The sequence below is a fragment of the Neoarius graeffei genome, chromosome 12, assembly GCF_027579695.1.
Source record: "Neoarius graeffei isolate fNeoGra1 chromosome 12, fNeoGra1.pri, whole genome shotgun sequence".
NCBI lineage: Eukaryota > Metazoa > Chordata > Actinopteri > Siluriformes > Ariidae > Neoarius > Neoarius graeffei.
The window spans coordinates 9,949,360-9,972,602 of NC_083580.1; the positions used below are offsets into that span (position 1 = coordinate 9,949,360).

A 23,243-nucleotide genomic window follows, 5' to 3' on the forward strand; every position below is an offset into this window, starting at 1 on the left:
TGTTTACAAGATGCCACATCTGAGTCGCTGACAAATCCTGAATTTCTGTAAAGATAACTGTCCAGAGATTTATAGGCATGCAGTGCTTCACCACTGAACAGCGAGGGAAAGTTAATGAGGTAATTATACACGTCCGGGTATTCCGCTGGCAGTTCAATATCCGGTCGTGAAAACTCCGTCCGGTAAGCCATAAGGGTCACTAATCTGTAGGTCGTTTATTTTAGACATATATCTAGTTATCTGTTCATTAGAAAAATGAGCCGTGTAGTCCGTCGGTTGAAATTGATCCATTCTGTACATGAGTGCAGCAGTATTCAGCGGTGTTTTTGACCGACAAGATGGCGGTTGTGTACTTTCCGGTCACGTGACTGCAAGATCTCTATAGGTGTGAATGTGTATACGAGTGTGCAGAAAGGAACCGGCCACCCCACTGCTGCAATTCTGGCCAAGCCCACCAAACATGTTTCACCTCAAGCCTGGACTGGGTCCGGCAGTGACGACGATGATGAACACTTGAGCTAACGCAGTCAACTATCTTTCTGTCCATGACTAGGAATTTGTATCTTTGACCAGTTATGCAACTACTTTTGATTTCTTTCTGTGTAGGGGGAAGCCATGGCCTAATGGCTAGAGAAGCAGCTTTGGGACCAAAAGGTTGCTGGTTTGATTCCCTGGACCAGCAGGAATGGGTGAAGTGCCCTTAAGCAAGGTACCTAACCCCCACCTGCTCCCTAGGCTGCTCTGGATAAGAGTGTCTGCTAAATGACTGTAATGTATAGCTAGCTCCTGAAATGCAAAGCCCCAGTGACACTAGCTGAATTTACATCATCAGCTAGTTTGCTTTGGCAGAACTGAAATGAAATTAGTCATTAAACACAGGCCGCGTGCTACATACCCACACACACAGTCGGCCTGGAACCTGGATTAGACAGTATAACTGTCTGTTACTTTTGTGTGTGTGTTTTTTTTTTCTTTTTTAATGATTTATTGTTGGTGAGTTCGCAACCTCAGACAGGTTGGCAAGCGAGCTCGATTGCCAGCAGGCTCTACCTGGCTGTTTGTACGTAGTATTTGATTTATTGTGATTATGAAGCCAGAGAAAGTTGCAATTCCTGATGGATCAAAATTGAGGACTGTTTTATAATGGCAATCAGTCCTGCCTTGGTGATATGTTTTTCACAAATTGGTGTGATTTCAGCACAAAAATACCTTCCACCTTGAAATTAACTCATTACACAATTTAAATAAAAATGCTCATATCCACACACGTGTCTCTTACAGCGTCGTCCCAATGACTCATTTTGCCAAGGCCTGCTCCTCCTCCTCCTCCTCCTGCTGCTGCTGCACCGGAAGGTCATTCTGAATCCGAGGTCACAATGGTCACAGAATAGTGCTTAAATCTTTAAAAACGTCATCTATAAATTACTGCAGAGGACAGAGGGGTCATTGCTGAGGGTGGAATCCAGCCAAAAGACATCAATCTGCGGGGAGGATGACATCTGTCTCTGGGACTCCCCTGGTCTCTTTCGCGCTCATCTTTTCCCCTAACCCTAGTGCTTTTCCTAACACTATCTGCATGCAGACTCGATTTCTTTTCTTTCCTTTCCTTTCTATGCTTCCTAGTTTTTATATCTTTCCCAGAATATAGGAAGTCCCTTAAATAAAAAGGAAAGGCATTTTCGACACTTCTTCACTTGTCTTTTAATACAATCTCAGGATATGGTTAATTATTCTATCCACAGTCACTGGATATGAGCAATTGCACGCTCTGATTGGCTACTCGACTACTAGGATATCAGCTCATATACCGTGAGTAGAGAGAAACAAAATGGCGGAGTGTGTTGCTGAACCGACCGAGGACGAAATAAAAACTCTACTCGAAAACAAAACCCCAAAAATTGTCGCCAAGTATTTAAGAGACAAAAATAGCTAAAAGAATGTAATTTTTTGTTTTTGTCCCCCCCAATATCTCCTGTTCCACACTCCAGCCCAGTCGATGGCAGTAATGCATCTTTAAGTTAGTTTGCCAACCTCCCAAAAAACCCAAAAAGAGAAGAAAAAGAAGAAGAAACCCTCCAAAAATACAACAAAAAAAAAAACCCAACAAAATATGGAATGAAAGTATTTGATGGTAAGAACGTATATATTTTTTATTTTTTAAAGAATTATTATTATTATAGCATTTTTCACAAATCGCTCCTGTCATTTCGCTGGTTTGTTTACATTCTAAGCGGAAAGGATTTTGTCGAATGTTTTGCATCAAGTTTTTATTTATCGAATTTGCAAAAAAGAAAAATGCTCTGTTTCTCAAAATCCAGTGAATGTGGTTAGAATACAACAGTTATTCCACTCAATCTCGTCGTACATGGCTTACAGCCAACTCGGTGCTACGTGCTTCGTCGGCTATCAGCTCATGTACGACTCGATTTCATGGAATAACTGTTAAATAGCCTAAAAACTGACTACTGATTTCATAACCAACCTTTAATCACTTATCCCAATCTATAACTGTAGCTAAGCCTTTGAAAAGCTTTCCATCTTCACTTTAAAAGTCAGAACGATGCTTTTATTAATTCATGAGTCTCTGAGCAGAATATGGACGAGATTAAAAACGGACCTGACCCATCATATCCGTATTTTAATTTGGAGTCTCGTATCACTCGCATCTTGTCTGTATGTTCGCACTGACACTTTACACACTTTGCTGCATCTTTTTTTTTATAGTATTTTACGTCCTTGTTTTTAATTACTTGATCTCTTTATTTGAATTACGTCACTATTTAATTTCAGTTACTTTCTCTTGCTTTTAAAGGAGAACTGAAGTCATTTTTAAACTTGCTTTATTTCTTAATTAACGTGTTATTCAATTACACTTTCGGTTTTAGTAACCTTATATCGTGACTTGTATTGGCAACTAATTGCAATTCAATATTATATTTATCGGCCTGGGTGGCACGGTGGTGTAGTGGTTAGCGCTGTCGCCTCACAGCAAGAAGGTCCGGGTTCGAGCCCCGTGGCCGGCGAGAGCCTTTCTGTGCAGAGTTTGCATGTTCTCCCCGTGTCCGCGTGGGTTTCCTCCGGGTGTTCCGGTTTCCCCCACAGTCCAAAGACATGCAGGTTAGGTTAACTGGTGACTCTAAATTGACCCTAGGTGTGAGTGTGAATGGTTGTCTGGGTCTATGTGTCAGCCCTGTGATGACCTGGCGACTTGTCCAGGGTGTACCCCACCTTTCGCCCGTAGTCAGCTGGGATAGGCTCCAGCTTGCCTGTGACCCTGTAGAACAGGATAAAGCAGCTAGAGATAATGAGATGAGATGAGATTTATCGGCCTGTTCGGTTTTTAGCCATGTTGAATTTAGTTCGTTTGGTCCACGGCAGGCGTCGCTTATCTGTGCGATCTTAACGAGACTTGTGCGAGACTTCGAAACGTGAAGTGTCAGCCAGGTGTCAGTGGCGCCATTTTGAAAACTGTTCACGAAATATTGCACAAAAACGAGTTTAAATGACGTTTACTGCCTACTTTTTTCAAACTTTCCTGACTGCTATCAAAACAAACAAAACTTCCGGCTTGATCGCGTCAGCATTCGAAAGAGGGCGCGCGCGTCTTTTGACAACGTTGGCAGATGTCGGTCACTTTGATTTCCGCTGTACGTTTTACTTCCGTCCTACGATGTCTCGCGCAGGTCTCAACGAATCTCGTTTACGGCCATTGCTTTGACATATGGACTGATATATTACAGAGCATATTTCAAACACTCATAACTTGCTATAGCAGCGAAAAAATGGCAATCAAAAATGCGTTCCGATATTTAATAAAATGAGAGAAATAGAATTTTGATAATAAAAAATTTGCCTTCAGTTCTTTAATGTCTTTATTCATGTTTAGGTTATGTTGCTGGAGGACTCACAGAATAAAAATTCCATTGGACTGTGTGAGACTGTTTCTATGACAAAGTTGAATTAAATTGAATGTTCAAGCCTGTTGCGTCGCAACAGTAGGAACCTGAGAGCTACGGCGTAAAATAACGTGGACGCTCAGCCGAAAAGCTTTCGCTTGATGCCGTCCATTGCCCTCCATTGGTTGGTATTAGGCTCACTTAACTCCATTGGTGTTCAATGCAATAAATATTCCAACATTAAAATCCTATTTACATTCTGCAGTAAGTGAGGAAAATCGCTAATGAGGATTTATTTGATGACAATGCTTCCATTAAAAATCTCATGCCCCTATGAATAACAAATGCACTGTTTCAGTAGACACCGAGCTAATTATAATCTCATAATGGTTTACTGTTTCGGAGTCTGGAGAGTATGTGTGTGTGTGTGTGTGTATGCAAATGACTCGGATGCCTTGCAGCCGATGAACTCCTCAACTGGCTTTTCTGATGTATAAAAGTAAAAGACGTGATAAAGCACATTACCTCTTTCTATCTTTTTTATCTTACTCTTCTTCTTTTTCTTCTTCTTATTATATCAATCAGGGTTTTTTTGTGCAAAGAACAAACTGTCATGTATTTCTACACACACACACACACACACACACACACACAAAAGAAATGTTTCACCACTTTGATAAAAGATGTATGAGAAAATTCATACCTCCTGGGAACCAGCATGGGCCTACAGCATCAATATTTTTATGTTCCTTGACCATAATGGAGATATTTGATGTCAATCGGGGTACACATGCACACACACACACACACACACACACACACACACACACACACACTTTCTCTCTCTCACTTTGACTCTTGGTCTTGCAGGCATCCGGCTTGACGTTTTTGCCGCAAGCAGGTATCATCTCCATCTCTGTTTCCTCTTCGTGTTCCACACCGCTGATGAAGTGCACGCTATCCACCCCAACCTGACATGACACACACCTCTCCAGCTGCCTCGCCATTCTTGCGTTGGAAATGACTAGCCTCAACCCGGCACCACTGTATATCACACGCAGTGTAATGGAAACCCAAGCCAGTGATGCACAATGCCACATTAACATACGCAGGCAACCCAGCGTTATGTGCACGGTGCACTTATTCATCCGAAGCACAAAACATAGATGTACCCGGGCCGGTTATTGTGATGCGTCACGTGCCACATGACCGATTTTAATACGCTGTTGCTAAGAAGATGGAATTGTCTTAGACGGAATTCATCAAATTTGTATTGATGCTCGTTTATATACAGTACTGTGCAAAAGTCTTCGCTATATTAGTCTTTGCTGTAGATTTCTATTTTATGACGTTTACATTATCGAGTCAAAACGTTCCAAAAACATTTTCGAGTTCCAAACGTTCGTATTTTTTCCAGCACAAAATTAAATGTTACAGAAAAAAAAAGTTTGTATCTGAGCAGCATATTCCATAAGAGAGCACTTTTCAGATTAAAAAAGAAAATGTAACGAAGGCTGCTGGGTTCTGCAGCAAAAATGAAGAAGCGACTGCGACAGTCAAAGTGTCCAGAAGAACTGTGGCTGGTTCTGGAAGATGCTCAGTAAAACCTACAGCTCATTTCCTTATCAAACTGCACTCATTGGACCTCAGACTACTATTTTTTTTTAAAGCAAAGGGTCGTCTCACACCAAATATCGACTTTATTTCATTTATTATGGCTTACTGCTTATAGTATTTTTTTATGTTGAAACATTTCATTTCATTATTTTTAAGCCATTTTTGGTCTTACATGTGCCTAAGACTTTTGCACAGGACTGTCGGTGCTCAAGTGCGTGACGAGGAAACGTCATAGTGGAGAGCTGGCACAATCGCGGCACATTTGTTTTCTCTAAATACACTTAATTACGTTCGTATTCAAGTACGTCACTTCTGCATGTAACAAAAAAGTGGGATTTATCCACTCTTGCTAGAGATATTTGTGAAACAAATGTAGTAGTTAAGAAAAAAAAAACACATACACTTGGGAGCAGACATGGCCTGAAGGTTAGAGAAGCAGCCTTGGGCCCAAAGGGTTGCTGGTTCTATTATGGCTGAAGTGCCCTTGAGCAAGGCACCTAACCCCCAACTGCTCCCTGGGTGCTGTAGCATAGCTGCCCACTGCTCTAGGTATGTGTGTGTGCTCATTGCTTACTTGCGTTTTCACTGCTTCAGATGGGTTAAATGCAGAGGAGGAACTTCACTGTACTTGAGTGTGCATGTGACAAATAAAGGCTTTTCTGGGCATGTTCGAAACCTGAAATCTGTGCACTCGTGTACATCATATTCAGAAGTTGTGTATGGTACTGTAGACCAAGGGTGGACTGACAAAGCACTGACACAGAAAAGACACGCCCACTAATTCCCACACTTATAAAAAATGAATTGCAATTGACGCAAAGCTCATAAAGACTTTTTTGCTGGTTTGTTTGTATAATTATGTTTAAACCATTGTAATTAGGTCAAAACCATAAATTGAACGATGTTAATCATATTTATTATGGCTAGCGTACTGTATGTTTACCATGGTTACTATCGCGCCTTTTCCACCAAAGCAGTTCCAGGGCTGGTTCGGGGCCAGTGCTTAGTTTGGAACCGGGTTTTCTGTTTCCACTGACAAAGAACTGGCTCTGGGGCCAGAAAAACCGGTTCCAGGCTAGCACCAACTCTCTGCTGGGCCAGAGGAAAGAACCGCTTACGTCAGCGGGGGGCGGAGTTGTTAAGACCAACAACAATAACAAGACCGCAAAAGATCGCCATTTTTAAGCGACGAGAAGCAGCAGCTGTACAAACGCGAAGTCAGCCATTATTATTATTGTTGTTGCTGCTGCTTCTTCCGTGTTGTTTTTGCTTCGATATTCGCGCCAAGGTTTATGCAAACGCAGCGACGTAACTGACGTATACAGCGACGTAATGACGTATACAGCGACGTAACTGACGTATACAGCGACGTAATGATGTGGCTTCGCTTAGCACCGCGAGCTATGGAAAAGCAAACTGGTTCTCAGCTGGCTCGCAAGTCGAACGAATTGTGAACCAGCACCAGCACTGGCCCCGAACCAGCCCTGGAACTGATTTGGTGGAAAAGGGGTATAAGAAACACAGTGGTTCTCAAAATTTTGTTGTACCCAGGAACCCCGTAACTGAAAAATAAATTCCATGGTCCCCCATATTTTTTGGACCCATACAACTTTCTATTCCTGAAATTTCAATTAAAGGAGAACTGAAGGCAATTTTTTTATTATTAAAATTCTATTTCTTTCATTTTATTAAATATCGGAATGCATTTTTGATTGCTATTTTGCCGCTGCTATAGCAAGTTATGAGTGTTTGAAATATGCTCTGTAATATATCAGTCCATATGTCAAAGCAATGGCCGTAAACGAGATTCGTTGAAACCTGTGCGAGACATCGTAGGACGGAAGTAAAACGTACAGCGGAAATCAAAGTGAATTTAGGTGTGAATTGACTTTAGTGTTTGGACCCTGAAATATAATAACTTTGATAATGTGGCATTGTGATACCAGTGTGGGGAAAAAGTAGTTATGGACCCCCTGGCTTTTGAGGTTTCACAGACCCCTGGGGATCCCTGGACCCCACTTTAAGTACCATCTGTACAGTTATTCCAAAAAATTGAGTCATAGACTATAAGCCATGTATGATGAGATTGAGTGGAATAACTGTTTTATTCTATCCACATTCACTGGATTTTGAGAAAAAGAGAATTTTTATTTTTTATATTTTTGCAAATTTGATCCATAAAAACTTGATACAAAACGTCCGACAAAATCATTTCTGCTTAGAATGTAAACAAACCGGCGAAATGACAGGAGCAATTTGTGAAAAATGCAATAATAATAATAATAATAATAATAATAATAATAATAATTCTTGAAAAATAAAAAAACATACGTTCTTACCATCAAATACTTTTATTCCATATTTTATTGGGTTTTTTTTGTATTTTTGGGGGTTTTGTTTTCGGGCACAGTTTTTATTTCATCCTCAGTTGGTTCAACAACTTGCTCCGCCATTTTGTTTTTCTCTACTCGTGGTATATGAGCTGATATCCTAGTAGTAGAGTAGCCAATCAGAGCACTCAATTGCTCACATCCAGTGAATGTGGATAGAATAAATATATATACATATATATGTATACCTTTCCTTTCACTGTGGTATGGGTGTTGGTTTGAGCCAGATGGACTGGTTTGAGTATTTCAGAAACTGCTGATCTCCTGGGGTTTTCACACACAACAGTTTCTAGAGTTTACTCAGACAGAATGGTGCGGAAAACAAAAAACACTGAGCTGAGTGAGCGACAGTTCTGTGGGTGGAAACAAACGCCTTGTTGATAAGAGAGGTCCGAGGAAAATGGTCAGATTGGTTCGAGCTGCCAGGAAGGATATAGTAACTCATAGCAACTCTTTACAACCGTGGTGAGCAGAAAAGCATCTCAGCATGCAACAACAGAACAGAAGACCACAAGAACAGAGATCTTAGAATCAAGAACAAGTTCTTATTGAAGTGGCCGTTGAGTGTGTGTGTGTGTATATCTTTTGTGCAAGAACTCTTCTATATTAACTGAAATTGCTTGGAAGGCCCGCCCACTTCCCTCCTTTTCATGAGCCCTTGCTTTCTGTCAAGTAAAACAGAGAATATTTTTAGTTCATCAGTGAATTCATTCATTCATTCATTCATTCATTTTTATATACCACTTAACCCCTGCGGGTCACTTTAGGGTGAAATGAGGTACACCCTGGACAGGTCACCAATCTGTCAGAGGGCTAATACAGACAGACAGACAGACAGACAGACATTCACACTCACATTCACACCTAATGGCAGTTTAGAGTAACTAATCCGCATGTCCTTGGAAACCCGAGCACCTGGAGGAAGCCTATGCAGACGTGAGGAGAACATGCAAACTCCACACGGATGGCCCTGGTTGACCATCAGTCAATTAATATGAAATCAAATCTATTGATGTATGTTCAGCTTATCGAATGTTAGAGAAGTGTATATTTGACGTCAGTTAACTCTACGTACTCGAGACCCCACTGAACATTTCCATCCAAAAATGGCAGAATGAGAAGCAGCTTTGGGACCCAAAGGTTTAATTCCCTGGACCAGCAGGAATGGCTGAAGTGCCCTTGAGCAAGCACCTAATCCCCAGTTGCTCCCTGGGCTGCTCTGGGTATGTTGGACGTAGCTCTGGATAAGAGTGTCTGCTCAATGCCATTAATGTAATGTAATGTTATGAAGGATAAAACAAAGGGCACAAATTTTGACCTAAAAATATTACATAGGTTTCCAATGAAGTTTCAGCTCTAACACTAGGCATGTAATGATATATCATGCAACGATAAATCCCAATACAAATTTAGAACGATTCGAATTGATGAAATAAAAAATTAATCACGATCACTATCAGGCTATGTAATCCCGGAGTTTTTCCTAGCTGTATCTGCATTGCTTGGATAGCGGAGGGAAAATGAGAAAGAGCTGTTGTGTGATTGATTGTTCAAAGAAATTTAACAAGAAATCTGAGCTCTCTTTATACAGACTACCGAAAACTAAAGAAAAGAGAAACAAATGGAGGAAGTAGAAATGTTCATAAATGTTTATTTATGCCTACTTGTTATGAACTTTTTTTTTAATAAAATGAATATTTTAGTATAATAAGCTCTTTTTTACTCCAGCCTTTACAAATGTGGGTAAATAATTATTTTTGGTTATTAAGAAAATTAAACAAAATGAATATTTAAGTTGATAAAGAACAGGAAAATAAATGTTGCAATTTTTTGATAATAAAATTTGCTTCATTGACTTTTTTCCCCTAAAAATATCATGGGAAAATCAAATCATGTACCCAATATTGTCAATGAAATCGAGTTGTGATTTAGGTGAATCGTTACATGCCCTTAATGTATTATTAAATATTATTAATGGTGGTGATAATTCAAAAGTAATTAAATAGGCTGTTTTTTCCTGTACTGGTAATCTCGCAGATGTGTTCAAACATTTTCTTCAGCAACAGAATAACATTTAAAAAAAAAAGAAAAACAACTAATTATCCACCATAAAATCCACCATCTAGTCGAATTTTTCCAATTGCCACTGCCAGCAAGCACTTCCTGGCTGCACAGCTGATGATCATATTATGCCCTCCTGTAATTTCATTGTTTAACTAGAAGGGCACTCAGTAGAGTGTATACTTCCGCCAAGTCGTGTATTATCTATGGAATCAATTTTGTGCCAAAATGTTCAGACAATACTTTTGAAATATCAAACAAAAACGACAAATCAAAATACAAAAAAAGAAAAAAAAGTCAATTTTTTTAGACTGGCAAACAAATTATTCATGTAATCGTGCAAAATATCAGTCTATTACTCTTCAGAAACCTTTTATTTTTGTTCCGCGTCTTTCTCAGTTTTGTTTGACGTAATTTATTTTGGTTGCGATTCCAGCTTTTTCGTTTGCGCTCCCTGACTTTTTGCTTGCAGTTTTGGCACAAACTTGACGTGTGGGTGGGCTGTCCAGGAATGCATTCCCATTGGATAACTTGTGTTTGACTGACAGCTACACTCAGCCATTCCCCCGGAGGCTGTTGCGGCCATTTCCTACTCGGATTTTGGCGGACTGTTTGACGAGTGACCGATCCATTGACGGTAAACAAGGATCGAGTGGACTTCAGTGGCGACTATGATACTGAATTAATTCAACAAAGTGTAAATTCAATATCATAGTCGCCACTGAAGTCCACTCGATCCTTGTTTACCGTCAATGGATCGGTCACTCGTCAAACAGTCCGCCAGAATCCGAGTAGGAAATGGCCGCAACAGCCTCCGGGGGAATGGCTGAGCGTAGCTGTCAGTCAAACACAAGTTAGCCAATGGGAATGCATTCCTGGACAGCCCACCCACACGTGAAGTTTGTGCCAAAACTGCAAGCAAAAAGTCAGGGAGCGCAAACGAGAAAGCTGGAATCGCAACCAAAATAAATTACGTCAAGCAAAACTGAGAAAGACGCGGAACAAAAATAAAAGGTTTCTGAAGAGTAATAGACTGATATTTTGCACGATTACACGAATAATTTGTTTGCCAGTTTACAAAAATTGACTTTTTTTCTTTTTTTGTATTTTGATTTGTCGTTTTTGTTTGATATTTCAAAAGTATTGTATGAACATTTTGGTACAAAATTGATTCCATATATTATCAACATCAAAATCAAATCACTTGATCCTAGGAAAATACTAAAGCTTTCCACCAACTTTCATCCAAATCCGTTCACTACTTTTTGAGTTGGGCGGCATGGTGGTGTAGTGGTTAACACTGTCGCCTCACAGTAAGAAGGTTCTGGGTTGGAGCCCAGTGACCGATGGGGGCCTTTCTGTGTAGAGATTGCATGTTCTCCCCATGTCTGCGTGTGAGTGCTCTGGTTTCCCCCGCAGTCCAAAGATATGCAGTTAGGCTAATTGGCTACTCTAAATTGTCCATGACCAAAAGCAGTACAGCAGAGGAGTGGCTAGCTGGCTGGACTTACTTAGCCAAGAAACCCTTGGAAAGGGACCCAACTCAGAACACACTGGACAGGCAAAGAAGAAGAAGAAGACTTTGAGTTACACTGGGAAAAGACAAACAAAATCCTTGATCCACATACATAGCTGGATCGTGGAGCCACACACATATCCAAATTTGCATTAAAAGTCTTAAGACTTGTTCCTTGGCCCATGGCCCACCATTCCACCAAATTTCATCAAAATCCATTCACTACTTTTTGAGTTACGTTGGGAAAAGAGAAACAAAATCCTGGATCCGTATACATATCTGGATTTGCATCAAAATGTAACTAATTGTTCCTTGGCCCATGGCTCACAGTTCCGCCAAATTTCATCAAAATCTGTTCACTACTTTTTGAGTTGGGCGGCACAGTGGTGTAGTGGCTTGCACTGTTGCCTCAAGGTTCTGGGTTCAAGCCCAGCAGCCAATGGGGGCCTTTCTGTGTGGAGTTTGCATGTTCTTCCTGTGTCTACATGGATTTCCTCTGGGTGCTCCGGTTTCCCCCAAAGACATGCAGTTAGGCTAACTGGCTACTCTAAATTGTTCATGACCAAGAGGAGTGCCTAGCTGGCTGGACTTACTTAGCCAAGAAACTCTGAATCCAGAATATTCTGGATGGGTGAAGAAGAAGAAGACTTTTTGAGTTACGTTGGGAAAAGAAAAACAAAATCCTTGAGCTGCATACATATCTGGATCGTGGATGCACACATGTATCTGGATTTGCATCAAAATCTCAGCAATTGTTCCTTGGCCCATGGCCCACCTTTCCTCCAAATTTCATCAAAATCCATTCATTACTTTTTGAGTTACATTGGGAACCGGCAAACAAAATCCTGGATCTGCATACATGCATGGATTTGCATCAAGATGCACTTGTTCCTCGGCCCATGGCTCACCTTTCCTCCAAATTCCATCAAAATCTCTTCACTACTTTTTGAGTTACGTTGGGAACAGACAAACAAATGGAGGCGAAAACGTAATTAAATACAAACGTTTATGAACGTTCCAGCAACAATCGTGCAATGTTTTTAGTTGTTAAAACCGACAAACAAATGAAGGCGAAAACATAACTTCCTCCAACAAAGTTGACGGAGGTAATAAATTGCAAACCTAAATACAAAGGTACATTTTCATACTCAAAAGTAAGTCGAGATTCTAACCATCAGCAGTGCACGTGCTGTACCACTGAGTATGGCCGTGTACTCTCGGTGACCTACTCAGCATTGATCTGTGCAAGAGGCGGCAGCATGAAATGCCACTCAGCACTGGTGTAAATCTAACATGTTCACTGAGGTGGCAAACATTGACTCCTTCCTCCACACGTACCCAATGCAATATCGTCTTCCTGTTTGTTTTCACACCAAGTGTAGAGAGGAGAGAGAATTGTGTCTGAGTGTGAGTTCCTTCCCTGAACGAAAGAATATTGCTATAGATCAGTGTATCCCATTGCTCGGCATCCCTAAACAGTAAAAACTAAACAAAGTGGATTACCTATAACACAGCTTTAAAAGCCTCCCCTGTTACATTCTTTCCTCTCCACCAAAGTGTAATTAAAATGCTGTTCACCTTAAATCAGTTCTCGCAGTGAAAACGATCTGGACTCGGCTTCCCTGACGTGATGTAACACAAAGATTAGGATAAGATGGTGAAGCACATATACCTGCATGTTCTCGCTTGTAGTCCAGGGGATGATGCTGACTCAGATGGACAGCGCATTTTGAAAATGCTACAAAAGCAAACGGTCAAGACGCTGACATTTACAGGCGTTTTCTTAGGGCCGTATTCAGAGTGGAGTTACGCAGATATAGTGAGGAGTTAATCAAGTTTATGAACATCAGTATTCAGTGCTATGCATAATGTTGTGTGTTGGAGTTTGCTTCGATTAAGAAGCAGCATTAAGTCCAGTGCCACTCTCTAATGATTCGATGTAATTGTTGAAATTTTTTCATCGACACTTATGTTTTACTGGGAAACACGCTGCTTGTATTTTTCATACGAGGACATGGAGAACCAAAACCATGACATAAATCTCCACACTCATGAGGAAATCGATGAATTCGTCTCGTCTCGTCTTCTTCCGCTTTATCCGGGACCGGGTCGCGGAGGCAGCAGTCTAAGCATGGAAGCCCAAACTTCCCTTTCCCCAGACACCTCGGCCAGCTCCTTGGGAAGAACACCGAGGCGTTCCCAGGCCAGCCGAGAGACATATGGCCCTTTTCCACTACCCTTTTTCAGCTCACTTCAGCTCGCTTCAGCTCACTTCAGCCCGACACGGCTCGTGTTTCGACTATCTAAGAACAGCACGACTCAGCTCGCTTCAGCCCTGCTCAGCCTCCAAAACTCGCACGGTTTTGGAGTAGGGTTGAAGCGAGCCAAACTGAGCTGAGTGAGGCTAGGGGCGTGAGGAGACACTCCCCTGTGCACTGATTGGTGAGGAGGAGTGTCCTCACACGCCCACACACGCCCCGCGAGCACGCTGGGATCTGTAAACACCGTAAACCCGGAAGAAGAAGAATTACGAGAATTATGAAGCCTTATGCGCCTCGCCTCATCTATACGCTCTTGCCAGTACCTGTTGGCGTTGTCGGCGACAACAAGCCACAGCACCAAGACCAGCAACACTAACGACTCCATGTCCTCCATGTTTGTTTACTCTCCGGGTTGTGAGACTACCGCTTAAAAGGTCACTGATGTCACTGTTTGCGCCGCCTAACGACATCACCTGACGTCCACCCACTTTCGCTAACTCCACCCAATGTGTCCACCCACTTCCAGCCAGCACGGTTCAGCGCGGTTGTAGTCGAAATGCAACTCCAACAGCCCCACTCAGCTCAACTCAGCCCAACTCAGCACGGCACGGCTCAGCCCAACTCAGCCGCGTTGGTAGTGGAAAAGCGGCATTAGTCCCTCCAGCGTGTCCTGGGTCTTCCCCGGGGCCTCCTCCCGGGGGGACATGCCTGGAACACCTCCCCAGGGAGGCGTCCAGGAGGCATCCGAAAAAGATGCCCGAGCCACCTCAGCTGATTCCTCTCGATGTGGAGGAGCAGCGGCTCTACTCCGAGCTCCTCCCGAGTGACTGTGCTTCTCACCCTATCTCTAAGGGAGCGCCCAGCCACCCTGCGAAGGAAACTCATTTCAGCCGCTTGTATCCGCGATCTTGTTCTTTCGGTCATTACCCAAAGCTCATGACCATAGGTGAGAGTTGATGAACAAATCGATGAATTGTTTTGATAAATTTGGGTACTTTTTGTTTGTGAATGTGTCTATTTAATAAAAAGCAAATCACATGCTGGCTTGAAGATATGAAGTTTATCTTCTCGTGTTGAAAAACTGGCATTTTTCATATGAAATGCATCCCGGATCTGAGTGACATATTTAAATAATACTGTCTAGCATTGAGTGGTATATCAGATATATTCCATTCAGCGAGCATGATATTGAACGAGTCGAAAACGAGTAGCTGAATGGAATCTTTCTCTTTCAAAATTCTCTCAAAATCTTCTGTATTTAATGAAGCAAACCTGGCAGCCATGTCTGTTTACAAATTGTCCCAGTCGCTCGCTAGTGCGGAAGTTTTACGTCTCCGACGTGCGACGTCATGTTGTCTTGACAACCATGCAATATCGTAAACCATATTCAACGCTCATTCTCCATTGGGTAGAGTGACGTAATACACGTAGGATAAGCGATATGCTAACAATGTTGCATGTTATCGAACCAAATGAATGAAACCTGCCAGAAGGAAATAGAACACATTTTTATTCCATCGAAAAAGTGTCCTGTATACATAATTGTATAATATTTTCTGATATTTCACTCCGATGACGTGTTTTCCTGCTGACTAGATAGATGCATGTTGTCAAAATGGCGAACTGGTTCAAAATTAAAATTGTTTTGATTAACCTGCGCATTTTTTTTTTTTGTAGATGTGTCCATATAATATAAAGAACATTACACGGTGGCGCGAAGATATGAAGTGTATCTTCTGGTGTTGAAAAATATTTTCACTTGTTCGCTTCACCCACTCGTGAATATGTTTAATACTTATCCAAAATGAAACTCATCGCATCATATCATCTCTTTAAAATCCAAGAACAGACAGAGGACGTTGGAAGAGTATTCATCTTCCAACATAGCACATGAATACTTGGTAAGCTTATCCTTCGAACCATGGGCACATTTTCTTTATCGACTTAACCATCATTAATTTTTTTAGCGAATTAAAAAAGCGTGATCGAACAGCCTACATCCTGCGTACACATGATGACGTCATGACCTCAATCGCTACATCGAGTTATGATGCGCTGGATCAAGTGCTATTTTACAAGCTGTTGAATAATGACAGGGGGAAGCCATATTGTTCCATGAAACAAGATTTGTTCACGTTTGTATTTGGGCTTCAAGGCAAGTGCTTCTCTTTAAAGGCGATGGTTTAAATTCTAGCGAAAAAAGGCATTTCACGAAGAACAACATGGCAACCTTGGAGACATAACTTTATGCAAAGATGAAGTGAATTATTATCCATTTATGGTTCCATTTTATTTAAGTCGCAGCTGGTGTTATGTTCCGTGCTGGTGATGGGCATGAAGTGTCCGATGTGCCCAAAATAGACTGGCACTGATGTTGTCACCACAAACAGATTACCGCAGTTGTGAAAAGTAAACATTGTTTCTGCTCATAATACATCTGGTTGGTTGTGCAGACATTCTGTATCGGGCAAAGCATCTCAATCTGCCATGGAAACCGTCGCGACAAGCTGTAACGCCGGATCACAAAACCCATCACCAGAACCATTTATTGAAAGGTAAATCATATTTTCCAGGATCTGAATGGAAAACAATACAGTTATGAAGCTAGTATTGTGTTAAATGAGTGATAAATAAACGCGTGGACCACTATGGATGAGATGAAATGAGATTAGATTAGATGATTAGATTATCAGTCATGAAAACGATCCTTCCTAAACAGCTGCCTGGATTGCTGAATAAACAAATCGCTCTCGAATCCTGAACATCTACAGCAGCTTCAGGGGCACGATCCAAAGCGTCTCGCTTAATTCTCTGAATTTCATATCAGATCGACTCAATTACACCAACAACTCCATGCTGTCCAAAGTGAGGAGTTGAAACAAGACCAAATCGAGATGATGCACTGAGTTCTCTGTATTTTACACACTGACAGCTCATCTTCTAATCGCACACGCCTCATGTCATAGACACTTAAATATTTAACAAGCAACAGCTCTGAAAGCAAGCTATTTATTTCCCAGAATGTGTTTGTCCCACTGCCGGAACACAGCCAGGATTGAATCAAAATGGTGATACGGCGAGTACGTGGTCTGAGAAAGAAGAGAAGAGAAGAGAAGAAATGACAGAGATCTTCAGTGTCATCTTTTTCACCGAGCACAGAGTGCTAAAACTTTTATAACAGGACCCAGCTTAGTCTGGCTTTGCTCTATCTCTTTTTTTTCCGATTTGGAATAAATGAGCACACAACACGGTCGCTAAGTGAAACATAAATCTTTCACCGTGAAGGGATTTCAGGAATTCCTACAGTGTGGATTTCTGCAATGCAGTGCTTTGCATGTTTTTTTTTGTTGTTGTTTTTTTTTTTTCTTCCCCGTTTGAAAGTACTGAAAAGTAACTCTGACTTAAGCAGATGAAAATTCCTAATCGGCGTTCGTACAAATACGACGTTACTTCCTGGTCAATTATTTTCCCTCGACCTCTTTTCAAATTCTCTTTAAGGTATTACTTCGACATGGGCTGACCCACTTTTCTTGACAGCGAGAGCGACGGTAATTTCCTGAAAAGGGTTTAACGGATATCAAGACGTGTTGGATTAAGTGCTGCACATGCTTAATCCAACACCTCTGTATGCAGTCAAAAAGGGGACAAAAATGGGAATTACTTCTTTTTTTTTTTAAATAGCACTTCCAGGTCAGTGCCCTGAAGGTAAGAGGGAATGGTTTTGTCCTGACCCAGTTCAGTTTTTACTCTTGGGCTGCAGTATTTAATAAGGGCCATGCGAAGGTCAGCACCGGCAGGCAGCTCAGCTCTTGTCTCTCTGCTTTTTCCCTCCCAGCTCTTCGCTCTTCCCATCTCTGCCATCACCTAGTCATCGCTCAGGGTGAGTAACTATCTCTCCGCCTGATGGCCAACCCCTGCGGCAATCCCCTCCAATAATAATGGACAATAGCTGCGCTGCCACCTTGCCTACAGTCTGGCTGAAAAATGGGCTCGTCTCGACGTATTTACATATGTGATCATGGGGTGCTGCTTATTTATCTCTCGGTACTTCGTGTCAAGAGGCAGGTGGGAAGGAGCACCGTGGCCAGGCACGACCTCCGCAGTGACACATGTTGCCTCCGTCGTAAACAAAACGCTCAGCATTGATCATGTGGTATTGTTGTCGAAGAGCAGCCTGGACAGAGAGAGAGAGAGAGAGAGAGAGAGAAAGTGAGAGAGGGGAGGATTTGGGAAGGGCGAGGAGGAGCGTATCCACAGATCCGAAAGTGAAAAAAAGAGAAGCGCTGTGTGCGCAGATGATGCAAGAGCAGTGAAATCCTGTAGCCAGAATGCAAGCTGAATTAACACCATGCTGCAGGAGGGAAAAAAAAAAAAAAGCCCAAGCCCTCTCTTCTCCCTCCCTTTCTACCAAGGACAACCAAATGTCTCGGTGAAAATCCAGCCTCTAATGAACTTTATTTATAAATCGGAATTTCGTCCTGTAATGAATGCGTAGCACATCGTTCCTTGCGTTTTCATCGCCTCGATTGCATTTTTCAATGATTTGCTCATCCGTTTTCGAATCTGTATTCATGAAAAAGACCAAATACAGACAGACAATCTATGGTATGTGGGTCTACGCTGTTCAAAAACACACATCGCAAAGCCTCGGGCTGGTTAAAAAGTGAGCTAGCCGAGTCACAAGGGAGCCAGGCAGTCAGACTCTCTTTGAGCTGCCGTCCCAGCATGCACTGGGGAGAGACTGTTCTGGACTGAGCTGTGTACTAAAAGGGGTCCAGGCAGAATATTTGGTGTTCTCTGCACCTGCCGGTGACCAGGACAAATGCACTCTATTAGCAGTGCTGAGTCACGCCAAGCTGCCAAATGAAATCGCTGGAGAATGGACGCGTTGTCCTCTTCAACTCTACTCCGGCACCTACATCTCTCTCTCTCTCTCTTTATTGCTTTGAGATTTGCTTACCGAACTTGAACCCATCACGTTTTTTTTTTTTTTTGGCTTGTGCTATGAATGAGAGCCTAGTTTACCTCATTCCATCCATCCATCCATCCATCCATCTCATCCTCCACCCGGCACTTAACCTTTCTGTTTTTACCTCTCTCAGTGCGTCCATTACCCATATTTCACTTTCTTCTCTTCATAAATCTAAGCTGCTTTATGTGCCCTGCTTTCTCCACCCTTCACCTTCTATTTCTAATAAATCCAGGATTTCCTCTACATCACTCTTCCTCTCTGACATTAAAGCCCCTTTGCCCTAATAGCTAGAGGACTGGTGTACAGAGGAGATATCACGGCTAGTTTTGTTATTTAAAAAAAGCCTTCAAATCCTCGCATGGCCGTCAGGCTCGTGTGCAAAAATAGACCCAAAGTACGCGCATAACGATGAGCGAAAATAGACTTTGTGAATTTAGCAATGCAGTGTGAAATGGAAAGCTTCTCCTCTTACATGTTTTATTATGGCATCCAACATAGTCCCTTACCACCCACGCTCTACGTCGCAGCTTCAAATGCTCTACTTTTTGCAAGGGCAGCTCATTGCTTACAGCACAACACACAACGATTTGCTCTTCCACTCGTTTACGGTTCTGCAACTGATTTAAAAACACAACTTGAATTGCCTTCAAATCAATTAAATGCCCCATCATCAAGTACAAGGTTGTTGTTGTTGGGTTTTTTTTGGGCAAGACGCGACTTCACCTTGTCCTGTCAACAAACGAATCTGAGTGATCGTCTCCTGCAAGGAGCAGCCATTTCCAAGAGGCTAATATTTGCCATTTAGCCGTTGGAAAAAAAAAAGTGTATTTATCTTGAGGTTGTGCCATTTCCATTACCCGGCTGCTGTTTACAGGTTTACAGGGATCGCGAGCTCGTTCACTCACAGACCCAGACTCTCAGAATGCAATTCTTAACTTCAAAATGTTAAGACGGCTGACGGAGTGCGCAAAGACAGGAAAGGATGCCTTCGAGCGTACGAATGGGTGATGGATGCGGAGAAGGGGATGAAAGAAAGGCAGAGAGACGCAGAACGTTGGAGGAGGGAATGTGGTAGGAAGAAGACGAGAGCTTGGCGGCGGTGGAGGAGTCGTGATTTCTCAAGAAGGGGACGGATGAAGTTCATTACAAGCAAAGAAAAATAATCAAATGCTGGAATCACAAGTACGCAAGCTGAAAACGAATCCATTACTCAGAGAACGTATTGGAAATAGATGTAAATACAAATAGACGGCACACTGTTTGTTTGTTTATTATTTTGTATCTTTTGTACCAGGCAGCATCTGGTTCAGACTATTGTGGCTGAGCAGACTGATTTGACGTTCGTGGGTCAGATATGAATTGTGAGTGACAACGAAAGATGACGTTGATGAACAGGAACATGAATGACGCTTTTACAACGTTCACTCATCCTTAGTAACGGCCTGGTCAGGGTCATGGTGGTAAATTAGAAATTAGGATACTAACTTGTTTACACACTCTGAGAAACTAAATTCATTGAACTGTGTCACGGATAAACAGAATTAATGACTAGGTTTATGAGTCCATTTCTGTTTAAAAAACAAAACAAAAAACATCTGGTTTAAGCCACACCCGCTTCACGTTTTAATCTGATTACAGCTATAGATACAGATAGTGCTCTTGTGTGGATCCAGAAACCCAACAGGTTGTAGAAAATTAGTGACGTCAGCGCTTCATAAAAATCAGGAACGTCTAGGAATGCCATACACCCGAGAATCAGTCTAGTTTGCGAAGTCGCTCGTGATTAACCATCAGACTGGGAGTCACTACTACATTTGCACTATTAATAAAACATAAGCTCCCCCCTTTCGCTTTACCACCACCCCCGCTTTCTCCGCTACTTACATTTAATACTGTCATTACCCAGCATATGGGTAACAACTATCTGTTTAGCATGGAGGAGGGTCTGCATCCTTCATCACAGGATGAGCAGGTGCATTTATACCTTCTCGTAGATGGATGGACTATTACATTAGCATATAAACCCCGAGCAATAGGATCATATTTTAAAGTCCAGGCCACTCCAGCATAACGCAAACAGAAAGCGAAAATTTCCTGAAACAGCTGACTGGGCTGCCGGATCAACAACTCATACACAGGATACGGAACGTCTACGGTGGCTTTAGGGCAAGATCGAAGCCGAGCCGAATACGATGAATATTATAATGGCTGGCAACGTTCTAGTCAATTACTCTAACAACTCTAGGCCGTCCAGATAGGTATTTGAAACATGCCCGAGTGTAAATGATGGACAGGCTAAACAGAATACTGTATGCACACAGATTGTCATTTCACACCCTGTGTTGTAAACATGGCATAAAAAAAGAAAAGCACGGATGATAAATCAGAAGAGATCTGTGAGAGAATAAAAGTACAAACGCTTGTTAATGAACAAGCATTGGCTGAGACTTAGCGAAGGCCGTAAACGCCTGGAAGGAGTCACTTCTACTGGAAGGATCAGCCCATGTGGACACACATAGTTCAAGGCCAACATGATTAACCGCCGGACTGGGAGTCACTACTACAGCTGCCGTATTAATAAAAGATAAGCTCTCCCCTCCGCCTCCGTCACCATCTCCACTCCCTCTGCTCAGAACCATTTGTTCTGCTGCTTCATATATTTAACAATATCATTACCCAGCACTCTTTGTTTAGCATAGGACAGGATGTTGTCCCCGCTCTCCTGGGGATGGATGGCTCTATTAGATACGAATACGATACGAGCCCCAAGTCAGGCAGTGTCCTCCGGGGTGAAGCAGATCAATTAGACGGAACTGGGAAATAATGGCACCCTGGGGATGAGGTTCAGTGGAGATCCCCTGGTGCCCACGAGACGGCACGTATTTAAAAATTTTTATTTTTTTTCAGAATTCATCTTCCCGATTGCACCGCGGGTTTCCTGCGCTGGAGATAATTAAGGCTCTGCACAAACAAGCTGGTGGTGTCACAGAGTGCAAACGCAGGGATGTGCGATCCTGTCCGAGAGATCAACTGGTGCACCACAGGAAACAAAGCATGCAGAAGAAGCTTGTTAATGGAGAAATAGTATCGAATGAGCAACTCGATTCATTTTTAGTTCAATGAAATCTTCAGCAGTGAACGTGCTGTTAAAAAAAACCCACCACCACCAACAAAAAAAAAGAACATGACGTCCTAACGACTCATAAAAAAAAAATAATTAATTAAAAAATCCCACATTATTTTAGGTTCTTTAAAGATTCATCAAACAATCAAGATTTATTTCACCTCTTGGTTACATGGTTTTACTTGGAAGCTTTCCTGATACCGAAACACTCTTTCGTACCTTTAAAGGTTCTCCGACAGGAACACCAGCGAATTAGAATTTTTCTAAAAGCGCACCTCTTGAAATCCTTCTGTTAAAAAGCGTGCATCTGATTTTAATAAGTGCACCCTTCGAGAACGGGTTCTTCAGTGGTTCTTTATGGATTCGTTTAAGAGTTAACCTCCAAAATCACCTCCTGTTTTCTGGAGCTCACTTGGGTGCTTGGGACCACCAAAACCACTTCATTTTCCAAGTGGTTCCAAGTCGAACCTGCATTTTATGTGGAGTAATAATGCTGAATTATTCAACTATAAAAGTCTGTCGTGCTGTCAGTGAAAATGTCAAACACTGAAGCCGTCTCGAGCGTGCTAAATACGGGGCCGACCTTTTGTCGTGATGCACACACACACACACACACACACACACAGGCTCGTACAGCCAGAACCGGCCATCCTTTTGCATTTGCATCCACAACAGTGAAGATCCAAGCACATGCTGTTTCCTGTAATAAAAAAAAAAAAAAAAAATGAAACAAATGCTGTAGTAATAATGCGCACAGGAAATGCACTGGTTGAAAATAAATAAATAAATAAATAAATAAATAAATTTTTTTGGGACTTTATTTTTTTTCACCATAGGAAGAAAGAAAAAAAAAACTTGCCATGTTGTAATATCAGCCTCTGCGTTAATAATCCATCATACCCTGTTTCCGTAACGAGCGCGCGCCACAAGCCCGAACCCGGGTTCGAGTCCCCCTACCTTTGTGCATGCCCGTGAATCGGTCCTTCAGCACGGTGAGCTCGTAGATCTTGCCGAACTCCTCGAAGAGCGGCCGCAGGTCCTTCTCGTCCAGGTTGCGCGGGATCTGGCCGACAAACAGCTTGATGGCGTCATGGTCCTTCATGGGAATGGTGGCGCAGCCCGGCGCGCCGTGACCGTGGCTTATTCCGTTCACGAGCCCGTTCGCCGCGCCGTCCGCCTGCCCGTTCGCTAAAGTTGTCATCGTCGACGGCGACCCGTTGATCAGCAGCGGCGGCGGCGGCAAGTCAGCGGCTGGTCCTCCGAAGTGCGTGAGACGGTCTCGGGATGGCACGCGCAGCTCCCGATCTACACTCGCAGTCGTGGGCAAATATTTACACGCGCGTATAAACATGGAACGTGGAATGAGTGAGATCTGAGAAGCGCGTTCCCGGCGCAAATGCGCGTCC

General features: G+C 42.4%; 1 protein-coding gene across 1 annotated transcript in view; it reads right to left on the minus strand.

Annotated features, from left to right (window-relative positions):
- celf4 (CUGBP, Elav-like family member 4) overlaps nucleotides 1–23,085 on the minus strand; it is a 199,623-nt gene extending 176,538 nt beyond the window's left edge. Inside the window, exon 1 of the mRNA XM_060935509.1 lies at nucleotides 22,795–23,085. Coding sequence (XP_060791492.1) covers nucleotides 22,795–23,038 — 244 coding nt within the window. The 5' untranslated portion in view covers nucleotides 23,039–23,085. The remainder of the gene's footprint in view (nucleotides 1–22,794) is intronic.
- Between the last annotated feature and the right edge of the window lie 158 nt (nucleotides 23,086–23,243).